At 41.9% G+C, this 11,919-nt stretch overlaps 2 protein-coding genes across 2 annotated transcripts in view; one reads left to right on the forward strand and one right to left on the reverse strand.

Annotated features, from left to right (window-relative positions):
• The window catches only part of fabp3 (fatty acid binding protein 3, muscle and heart), a 36,253-nt gene that overhangs the window by 1,110 nt on the left and 23,224 nt on the right, over positions 1-11,919 (forward strand). The gene's annotated exons all lie outside the window — the stretch shown is intronic.
• dclk3 (doublecortin-like kinase 3) overlaps positions 6,136-11,919 on the reverse strand; it is a 9,563-nt gene continuing 3,779 nt past the window's right edge. The window contains exons 2-7 of the mRNA XM_062047303.1: positions 11,729-11,919; positions 9,061-9,192; positions 7,994-8,998; positions 6,829-6,961; positions 6,598-6,765; positions 6,136-6,539 (exon numbers count right to left, since the gene is read on the reverse strand). The exon at positions 11,729-11,919 is cut by the window's right edge and continues 12 nt beyond it. Of these exons, the coding sequence (XP_061903287.1) occupies positions 6,178-6,539; positions 6,598-6,765; positions 6,829-6,961; positions 7,994-8,998; positions 9,061-9,192; positions 11,729-11,919 (1,991 nt within the window). The 3' untranslated portion in view covers positions 6,136-6,177. The remainder of the gene's footprint in view (positions 6,540-6,597; positions 6,766-6,828; positions 6,962-7,993; positions 8,999-9,060; positions 9,193-11,728) is intronic.

Raw genomic sequence — 11,919 nt, forward strand, 5'->3', positions numbered from 1 at the left:
AACACTGTGTTTTTGTAGGAGCGTGTGTGTGTGTGTGTGTGTGTGTGTGTGTGTGTGTGTGTGTGTGTGTGTGTGTGTGTGTGTGTGTGTGTGGGAGGGAGCATGCACTTTATGTTTGTAGGAACATGTACTTTGTGTGTCGTATCATTCACTGTGTGTGTGCGTGTGTGTGTATATGTATTTTTGTGTGGGAGCATGCACTTTGTTTGTAGGAACATCTACTTTGTGTGTCGGCTCATTCTCTGTGTGTGTGTGTGTAGGAACATGCACTTTGTTTGTAGGAACATCTACTTTGTGTGTCGGATCATTCACTGTGTGTGTGTGTGTGTGTGTGTGTGTATAGGTGCATGCACTTTGTTTGTAGGAACATCTACTTTGTGTGTTGGATCATTCACTGTGTGTGTGTGGGGGGGGGGGGGGGGAGTCATGCACTCTGTGTGTCGGATCATTCAATGTGTGTGTGTGTGTGGGGGGGGGTTGGGGGGGTCATGTACTTTGTGTGTCGGATCTTTCACTGTTTGAGTGTGTGCGTGGGAGCACGCACTGTATGTGTGTGTGTGTGTGTGTGGGTCGGATCATTCACTGTGTGCCCGTGTGTTTGAGTGTGTGTGTAGGAGAATGCTATTTGTGTGTGTGTGTGTAGGAGCATGCACTTTATGTTTGTGTGTGCCTGTAGGAACATGTACTCTTATGTTTGTGTGTGTGTAGGAACATGTTCTTTGTTTGTTTGTAGGAAAATGTACTCTTATGATTGTGTGTGTGTGTGGGAACATGTACTCTTATGTTTGTGTGCGTGTAGGAACATGTACTCTTATGTTTGTGTGTGTGCGTGTAGGAACATGTACTCTTATGTTTGTGTGTGTGTGGGAACATTTACTCTTATGTTTGTGTGTGTGTGCTGGTGTGTGTGCGTGGGTGGGGCGTGGGTCATGCACTTTGTGTGTCGCATCATTCACTGTGTGTGTGGGAGCATGCGCTTTGTGTGTGTGTGTGTGTAAGAGCAATATTTTGGTACCGGTACCAAAATGTATTTCGATACTTTTGTAAATAAAGGGGACCACAAAAAATTGCATTACTAGCTTTATTTTAACAAAAAAATCTTATGGTACATCAAACATATGTTTCTTATTGCAAGTTTGTCCTTAAATAAAATAGTGAGCATTCAAGACAACTTTTCCTCTATTAGTAAGTAAACAAACAAAGGCTCCTAATTAGTCTGCTGACATATGCAGTAACATATTGTCATTTATCTACCTATTATTTAGTCAACATTATTAAGGACAAGCGGTAGAAAATTAATCATTAATCTACTTGTTCATTTACTGTTAATATATGCTTGCTTTCTCTTTTAACATGTTCTATCTACACTTCTGTTAAAATGTAATCTTCTGTTTGATACTCTACATTAATTTTGGATGAGACCACAAATTTGGGTATCGATCCGATACCTAATAGTTACAGGATCATACATTGGTCATATTCAAAGTCCTCATGTGTCCAGGGACATATTTCCTGACTTTATAAACATAATATAATTTTTTTTTTTTTTTTAAACGAAAGCTATTGTCTTGCCAAAAAATATTGATGTATTCATAGTAGTATCGACTAGATACGCTCCTGTACTTGGTATCATTACAGTGGATGTCAGGTGTAGATCCACCAATGGCGTTTGTTTACATTGTGACGCCGGTGAGCTATGGTGTGTAGTGAAGCATGTTAAGCTATTCTTCGTTCTGCAGGGATGATACTTGTAAGAAACTTAGTTTATTTGTCGCCATGGAGGCGAGGATTAGTGATTTAGAAGTAGCTAAAACACTGGACGTTAGCCGCTAGCTAGCTAGCCATGTCTTAAAGCACCTCTTCCTGAGGGCGTTTAGTGTAACTTCACCTTTATCGTTAGTTTTTAAGCCAAAATGCATCCCTTCTCCCTTTTCTGTCTACACACTGTGTCTGCTTGTAAGTACTCCGTGATTGTGCACTGCCGAACGTGCTCGTCTGCTCGTAAACCAGCAATGTCATGCACTTTGTGTGCGTGTGTGTAGGAGTGTGCACTTTGTGTGTCGGCACATTCCCTTTTGTGTGTTTGTAGGAGTATTCCCTTTTGTGTGGTGTGTGTGTAGGTGTATTGACTGTGTGTTTGTAGGAGTGTCCATGGTTGAAGCAGGACAGTCCTTGAAGGTGAGTGAACAAAAGGCTGCCTTATTGCAAACATGTCAAGAGGAGCCTGAAGGGCCCCTATAGGGAATGTGCTGGGGGTGTGGGGTGGGGCTGGTGGGGCAGGAAGTGTAAAATGTCAGCTGTGGTTTATGAGGAACATGAGCAACAAACACTATTGAACCAGTCCTTACTTGGACTTGCACCTTCAACTTGTGCTGCATTTGAATGAGTATTTACCTTCAAGGACCTGGAAGCAAAATCTGTTGGCTTCCTCGATATAAAGTTTCAATCTGTGTCCCAATTGTTTGCTACAAATATTTTTGGTATTAACGTTTTATAACTTATAACCTGCCCCATATTATAGTTTGTATCTTGTTTTGTAACCTGCCCCATATTATAGTTTTTATCTTATTGTTTTGACTTATAACCAGCCCCATATTATAGTTTTTATCTTATTGTTTTATGACTTATAACCAGCCCCATATTATAGTTTTTATCTTATTGTTTTAACTTATAACAAGCCCATTATTTTATTAGTTTTTATGCTATTAAAGTTTTTTTACTTATCAGCCTTATATTATAGTTGTGTTGAGTTTTATGACTTATAACAGCCTCATATTATATTATAGTTTTGTTATTAACGTTTTATAACTTATAACCTGCCCCATATTATAGTTTTATCTTATTGTTCTGTGACTTGTAACCAGCCCCATATTATGGTTTTTGTTTTTTTATGACTTCTAACCATCCCCATATTTTATTATAGTTTTTATATTATTGTTTTGACTTATAACCAGCCCCCTATTTTATTAGTTTTTATGCTATTAAAGTTTTATGACTTATAACAGCCTCATATTATATTATAGTTTTGTTAACATTTTATAACTTATAACCAGCCTCATATTATAGTTTTTATGCTATTAAAGTTGTATAACTTATACCCAGTCCCATGTTATAGTTTTTATCTTATTGTTTTGTGACTTGTAACCAGCCCCATAATATAGTTTTTATATTATTGTTTTATGACTTATAACCAGCCCCATATTTTATTATAGTTTTTATCTTATTGTTTTGACTTATAACCAGCCCCTTATTTTATTATAGTTTTTATGCTATTAAAGTTTTATGACTTATAATCAGCCTTATATTGTATTATAGTTTTGTTAACATTTTATAACTTACAACCAGCCGCATATTATAGTTTTTATGCTATTAAAGTTGTATGACTTATAACCAGTCCTATGTTAGTTTTGTTGACGTTTTATAACTTATACCCAGTCCCATATTATAGTTTTTATCTTATTGTTTTATGACTTATAACAAGCCCCATATTTTATTATAGGGTTTCTTATTGTTTTGACTTATAACCAGCCCCTTATTTTATTATAGTTTTTATGCTATTAAAGTTTTATGACTTATAATCAGCCTTATATTATAGTTTTGTTATTAACATTTTATAACTTACAACCAGCCGCATATTATAGTTTTTATGCTATTAAAGTTGTATGACTTATAACCAGTCCTATGTTAGTTTTGTTGACGTTTTATAACTTATACCCAGTCCCATATTATAGTTTTTATCTTATTGTTTTATGACTTATAACAAGCCCCATATTTTATTATAGGGTTTATCTTATTGTTTTGACTTGTAACCAGCCCCCTATTTTATTATAGTTTTTATGCTATTAAAGTTATGACTTATAACAGCCTCATATTATATTATAGTTTTGTTATTAACGTTTTATAACTTATAACCAGCCTCGTATTATTGTTTTTCTTATTGTTTTGGGGCTTATAATCAGCCTTATATTGTAGTTTTGTTGAGTTTTTTTTTTTACTTATAACAGCCTCATATTATATTATAGTTTTGTTGTTAACATTTTATAACTTATAACCAGCCTCATATTATAGTTGTTATGCTATTAAAGTTGTATGACTTATAACCAGTCCCATGTTATAGTTTTGTTGACGTTTTATAACTTATACCCAGTTCCATATTATAGTTCTTATTGTTTTGTGACTTGTAACCAGCCTCATATTATAGTTTTTATGCTATTAAAGTTGTATGACTTAAACAGTCCTATGTTATAGATTTGTTGACGTTTTATGACTTATAACCAGCCCCATATTATACGTTTATGTTAATAACGTTTTATGACTTATAACCAGCCCCAAATTATATTGTTTATTAAAGTTTTATGACTTATAACCATCCCCATATTATACTTTGATGTTAACATTTTATGACTTATTACCAGCCCCATATATTATACATTTGTTAACATTTTATGACTTGTAACCAGTCCTTTATTATATTATAGTTTGGTTAACAATTTATGACTTATAACCAGTCTTATATTATTGTTTTTTTTACGTCTGTGGCCCTCAGTGGAAAAGGTTTGGGCACCCCTGCCCTACGTCAACAGTTTTCCTACATAATTCTATAACCATAACTACATTATTCATAATTACAATCACACAATATATTGGATTAAGGTGTTACATTTTCTGTACTTATTTCTGTCACCTGCTACTTTGTATTCATACCACTGTGAAAACTCTGACACATTTCATCATTGTATTGTTTAAAAAACGTACATATTGAACACAAATAAGTGAACATATGAATAGGAGTATTCAATGAACTCCTTCTCGGACAGTTAGAATTGTACTTCAAAATAATGTTGTATGTTCCTAATAAACTTCTTCATACTGTATTTACAACACATGTGATATATATATGATAATATATCTATGTATGCAGAGAAGACAGCATTCAATATTTGAGTAAATATGAATGGAAATAAGTTGAAAGTGACCGTCTAATAAATAATTTACTGCTAATTATCTGACAAGAAAAATAACTTGTACAGTAAATACAATGTTTGATTCCATATGTTACATTAAAACTTTACAGATCGAGCAGTTATAGTAATCAACTTTAGCATAATAGGAAGTAACCATTTGACATGCAGCAATAATTCAACGCGCCAAACATGGAAATGTATCCAAAAGCATAAACACTATCAAACAAAAGCAACAGGAAATGCTGCAAATTAAAAGTGCTTCAATCACATAAATGCTTTAAGAGCAGAAATAAATAATTCAGACGAGCAGGAAGTTAGCCAGGCAGCTTAGGAAGTTAGCCAGGCAGCTTAGGAAGTTAGCCAGGCAGCTTAGGAAGTTAGCCAGGCAGTTTAAGACGTTAGCCAGGCTAGCAGAAATTTACTTGCCAGCTTAGAAAGTTAGCCAGGCAGCTTAGGAAGTTAGCCAGGCAATTTAGGACGTTACCAGGCAGCTTAAGACGTTAGCCAGTCTACCAGAAATTTACTTGGCAGCTTAGGAAGTTAGCCAGGCAGCTTAGGAAGTTAGCCAGGCAGCTTAGGAAGTTAGCCAGGCAACTTAGGATGTTACCAGGCAGCTTAAGATGTTAGCCAGTCTAGCAGAACTTTACTTGGCAGCTTAGAAAGTTAGCCAGGCAGTTTAGGAAGTTAGCCAGGCAGTTTAGGAAGTTAGCCAGACGAGCAGGACGTTAGCCAGACTAGCAGGAACTTACCAGACAACTAAGTTAGCCAGACTAACTGGGCAAGTTAACAGACTAGCAGTGGTGGCAGACCTGAGTGACTACCATCAAGACATGAGCAGGATCATCAGAAGGAAGTAAAACTAAAAGTATATATTTGTGAAACACTTGCTGTAAGATCTAGCTTGACTCTTTAAAGATCAATATCCCTCAGGTCTGGTGCCCCTGGTAGCCTCGTCACTTCCTCCCAGCCTGGCTCACTTCCCAATAACTTTCATTTGGTTTCGTCAACTCTCATTTGTTTTTGGGGTATTTTAATGCCTTTTTTTGCATTTGCAAAATCTTTCTTTTTCTTTCGCATTTGTTCTTGTTTTTGCTTTCAGATCATTCCTGTGTTTTGGAGCATTTGGGTGTTTGCTCATTTTGACAAAACAATAGACGTCATTCCAGTGTTTGTCAAAAATCTTTACTTGCATGAACAAAGATTAGTGTGGTGGTCAGACGTTGAGCTGATCGGGAATAGAAATGATCAATCGTTGTGCGGGCTGATTGCTTCTTTTGATTGGCAGTTGGTCACTGCTGTGGGCGTGGTCCTGACTGGCCTCAAAAGCCCGCCTCCCAGTCGGGTGTGTTAGTTGTTGTGTCAGGTGGTCTTCTGGACTCCTGTGGGCCGCCTTGGTGTGTCTGCCATGTGCTTCCTCCTCTGCACACTCTGCTCCCCTGTCATCTCTGTACTGCAGCGCCCTCTGCTGGCACGTCTGCACCATCGCCCTCAGCCAAGGATGCTGCAGGCTCTGCTCGGCTGTCATCCTGTCCGCAGGGTCCAAGCGCAGAAGTCCAGTCACCAAGTCTTTGGCTTCTGCGACGCACGGAAACAGTTGAAAGCGTGCAGGTGCGTGTCAGCTGACTGCTCTCACCTGTTGAGATGCTGTTCCAATATGGCGGCAGGAAGTGGAGCTGCCCTTGTTTGATGATCCCAAACAGCTCCTCTTGGTCCCGATCTCGACTTCGAAACGGGGCGAATCCGCACAGCAGGATGTAGAGGACCACGCCCAGAGCCCACATGTCCACCTCCACACCGTAGCCTGTTGGAAGATGTCCACAATCATCGCTGTCCTGCTTCAACTGATGAAGTCTCAAAGGCCAACCTGTCTCCCAGAGAATCTCTGGGGCCACGTAGGTGGGAGTGCCGCATATGGTGAAGACCGGCTCAGTCACCACCATGGCCAGGCCGAAGTCTGCCAGCTTCAGTCTGGTGATGCCGGCAGCGGCGTGGACAATCTGCAATGGAGACGAAAGGCAACATCAGGAAGTGTGAGGAGCATCATGAACAGCAGTCCTAAGACCACCAGATAGCGACCAAAACAGCTGAACAAAAATAGAATGAAACATTTGTGAAGATATGGAAGACTTCTTATTAGTAAAAACTAAGTTACTTTGCTAGCAGGAAGTCAGCAGGCGAGTAAAGAAGTTCCCAAGTAAAGTTGTCAGGCGAGTATAGAATTTACCAGGCTAGTAGGATGTACCCAGGTAACCACCAAGCTAGCAGGATGTACCCAGGTAACCACCAGGCTAGCAGGAAGTCACAAGGCTAGTAAGGAAGTTGGCAAGCTAACAGGAAATCACCAGGCTAGCAGGATGTTACGAGGAAATTACCAGGCTAGCAGGAAGTCATCAGGCGAGCAGGAAGTTAGCTGGTTAATAAGAAGTTACCAGGCTAACAGGATGTTACCAGGCTCATAAGAAGTCATCAGGCTAGCAGGAGGTTACCAGGAGCTCACCAGGCTAGAAGTTAGCAGGCTTGTATGAAGGTTAGCAAGTTAGCAGGCTAGAAGCAAGTGAGCAGGATGTTACCAGGCTGGCAGAATGTCAGGAGGCTAGCAGGAAGTCACCTTGCTAATAAAGAAGTCACCAGGCTAGAAAGGAAGTTAGCAAGCTAGTAAAAAATGTAGCAGTTTATCAGGCCTGCAGGAAGTTACCACAATGGTACCAGGCTAGCAGGAAGTTAGCTGGTTAGCAGGAAGTCACCAGGCTGGCAGGAAGTTAAAAAGAAGTTAGCAGGCTAGCAGGAAGTTATCAGGAATTTACCAGGCTAGCAGGAAGTCATCAGGCTAGCAAGGAACTTTTAGAAAGTTAGCAGGCTAGCAGGAAGTTAGCTGGTTAATAGGAAATTACCAGGCTTACAGGAAGTTATCAGAAGGTCACCAGGCTAGCAGGAAGTTACCAAAAGGTCACCAGGCTAGCAGCAAGTCGCCAGGAGGTCACCAGGCTAGCAGGAAGTTAGGTGGTGAAAACTGCTGACTTAGTGCTCACCAGCAGGTTCTCAGGTTTGAGGTCTCGGTGCACGACGCTCCTGCGATGGATGTACTTCAGAGCCTCGCTGATGTCCGACACCATCAGTCCGGCCTCGGTCTCGGGGAAGCTCCCTCGGCGGGTGATGGCCTCGAAGAGGTCTCCGCCGCCGGCCAGCTCCATGACCAGGTAAGCGTGCGCGGCGGTGTGATGGTGCGCCAGCAGTCGCACGATGCGAGGGTGGCGCAGGCTGCCCAGCAGGCTCAGCTCGTTCTGCAGCACGTGTTCCCGGCCCACCAGCCGCTGGCGCTCCACAATCTTCACGGCCAAGGTCTGCCCGTCGAGGCGGCGTCGGCACTCGTGCACCACGGCAAAGTTGCCGTCTCCCACCTGGCGTCCGACCTCGTAAAGCCGCTCGATGTCGGCCTGGGAGACCTCGCTGCCCTCCGAGGCTACGTCTCCTGGAAGTGGAGGACTTGTTCTCACTCCCTGTGGTGAACTTCCTCTTTGCTTCCTGGACACTGGGGGAAGAGGAACCCTTCCTAAAAGCGGAAGGATCCTTTCTGGTCTTCTCGCGAAGCAGCTCTGACACAACATTGAGTGTTTGTCTGCCGTCTCTCGCTCAGTTTCCTGCTTGAACCGACCAATGAGAGCCAGCGGTGCCTCGCAGGCCCCGCCCCTCACACGCAGCCTCTGTAGATGATTGGGCAGGTGAGCAGCTTTCCTGGATGTCGCCATCTTCAGGTTCTCTGTGTCGCCATTCCTAAACGGAGTCTCCTTTCCTGGACCCGGACCCTGGTCCTTGTTCCGATCCGTCCCCTCGCTGTACCCGCTGTCCCCCTTGGCCGCTTTATCCGGCGCCGGTCTGAGCTTCTTCACCCAGACCAGCAGTGCCTCCGCCCGGTAAAGGGAGTTCCCTGGGAACAGCTCCTCTAGCGCCTCCTGCAGGCGGCCCAGCTCTGGACGGGCCTTGCCCAGGGCCAGGAAGGCCACGTCCTCGCGGAAGAAGTCGCCAATGCTCTTCACCTAAAGGCAACCGACGCTAGTTAGCATCATTGTTGGCATCATCGCTGTGGAAGTCACCTGACCTCCTTGGCGAAGGCGGTGAAGAGGCGGGTCACTCTGGATCTGTGCCAGCGAGGAAAGCCCAGCGCCTCAGAGATGTCCAATAGCAGCTGCTCCCAGGAGACCACGCCCCGGCGATTCAAAAGCACGCTAACCTACGGAGGAAAAACACAACATTTGAGTTAATAGCACCATTGTGTGAACTTCTTTACTTCCTGTTTGTTTGTCAGCCTGACATGTTTAGAAACAGACAAGGCGAGATGCCCTTATTTGGAATTGCCTCTGACACGCCCTGAATATACACACACACACACACACCACTTCATGGAAAACAGCGTTGTTCAGAAAAGGCTTCTCTGCACATCTTAAAATGATCAGTCAATTATAGACGTAAGAGTTGAATGTGATCAAATAGCTTTTCTTGAGTTAATATGCTAACCTAGCACAATGTTTAAGTGTAATGTTAGCATGTAGCTCAAGACTTAGAAAAACTTTAATGATCCACAAGGGAAATTGAAATCACACAGTACAGTTACAAAGGATGGAAAGTGTAAGGATGGAAAGGATAATGCAGGTATAAAGTAGACTAAAAATGTACCGTAGTAGCAATACAAAATATAACATATGTAATATTTACGTATTATATATACAGTATATGATACATACGGATATATTTTCACTATATTTCTACTATTAGTACTCCACTATGGACTGGACCCTCACACTGTTATGTTAGATCCACTATGGACTGGATCCTCACACTGTTATGTTAGATCCACTATGGACTGGACTCTCACTGTTATGTTAGATCCACTATGGACTGGACTCTCACTATTATGTTAGATCCACTATGGACTGGACTCTCACTATTATGTTAGATACACTATGGTCTGGACTCTCACTATTATGTTAAATCCACTATGGACTGGACTCTAACTATTATGTTAGATCCACTATGGACTCAACTTTCACTATTATGTTAGATCCACTATGGACTGAACTCTCACTATTATGTTAGATCCACTATGGACTGGACTCTCACTATTATGTTAGATCCACTATGGACTGGACTCTCACTATTATGTTAGATCCACTATGGACTGGACTCTCACTATTATGTTAGATCCACTATGGACTGGACTCTCACTATTATGTTAGATCCACTATGGACTGGACTTTCACAATATAATGTCAGACCCACTCGACGTCCATTGCATCCGGTCTCCCCTAGAGGGGGGGGGGGGGGGGGGGGGGGTCACCCACATATGCGGCCCTCCAAGGTTTCTCATGGTCCTTCACATCGACGCCCCACTGGGTTGTGAGTTTTTCCTTGCCCTTATGTGGGCTCTACCGCGGATGTCGTTGTGGCTTGTGCAGCCCTTTGAGACACTTGTGATTTAGGGCTATATAAATAAACATTGATTGATTGATATTTTTATTAGAGATGTCCGATAATGGCTTTTTTGCCGATATTCCGATATTGTCCAACTCTTAATTACCGATTCCGATATCAACCGATACCGATATGTACAGTCGTGGAATTAACACATTATTATGCCTAATTTTGTTGTGATGCCCCGCTGGATGCATTAAACAATGTAACAAGGTTTTCCAAAATAATACAACTCAAAAATGCCAACATGGCGCTGCCATATTTATTATTGAAGTCCCAAAGTGCATTTTTTTTTTTTAACATGCTTCAAAACAGCAGAACAGCTCTTCATGCTCTCTCCCTGAGAGAGCATGAGGAGGTTGAGGTAGGCGGGGTTCAGGTGTGGGGGGTAAGCTTAAGCTTACGTGAACTCAACGTCAAATTTTTAGGAAGCACATCGCGGTAAGTAACGTTAGTAGATATTTTGGCTGTCACCGTAGGCTGATGTTAGCTTCCCTGCTATGAATCACTGTCAAATGTACATTGCGTGGGGACATTTATCAACGCACTGCAGCCTCATAGACAGACACACACACACACACGCATGCATACAAACACCAATCAGAAGTGCACAGTGTGTTCCCAGGTGCAGCCCACACCTATCAGTTTTTGGTTTGCGTAAAGGCTAACTTGTTATTTTCCTTTGTAATCTCTGCTTACTGAGCCTATGGTGCTGTTAAGTTATTGTGGCTCAATTTGCCTTAATTTTTTTTATGTTAATGTATTATTTAATATATACTATTGTTTTAGTTGCTTAAGAGATATTCCTGGATCTAAATTTGCTCATTGCTATTTTTATGTTTTTATTATTTGTTGCCGTCATTAAACGAACAGGTTACTCATCAGTTACTCAGTACTTGAATAGTTTTTTCACAACATACTTTTTTACTTTTACTAAAGTAAATATTTGGGTGACTACTCCTTACTTTTATTGAGTAATAAATCTCTAAAGTAACAGTACTCTTGAGTACAATTTCTGGCTACTCTACCCACCTCTGGTTAAATGGCAGATATAAGTCACCAGAATTGTATTTTTTTAAATTAAGGTGGTTTTTGCATTGAATTACTGTGTGGTACAGTTTAAAAAAAACAAAATTACAGTAAAATTCTTGCAACGGAGCTGGCAGTTTTCTAACATAGAATAAACAGATATTTTTCCAGTGCATCTATTAACTGTGACAAGTGCTCAGTTACGGTGTGTATGTTCAAAGCGGACACAAAAGCAGCGTGTTCCCGGTAGGAACACGTTTTGGACCCACCTTGCGCGGCGCACCTTGACCGGGCCGTACGACGGTGACCAGGTGGGGACGCTCGGCGCTCTCCTCCGCGTGGCGGCCGTGGAAGAGCGGCAGCAGGGGGGGAGGGGGACACTCCGTCCGGCGGATCTGTCCCGTGCGGCGGGGGTGTCCCGGCCAGGGTGGGGGTGCGACTCCGGCGCGCCTCAAGGATA

Source organism: Entelurus aequoreus, linkage group LG05 (genome assembly GCF_033978785.1).
Source record: "Entelurus aequoreus isolate RoL-2023_Sb linkage group LG05, RoL_Eaeq_v1.1, whole genome shotgun sequence".
NCBI lineage: Eukaryota > Metazoa > Chordata > Actinopteri > Syngnathiformes > Syngnathidae > Entelurus > Entelurus aequoreus.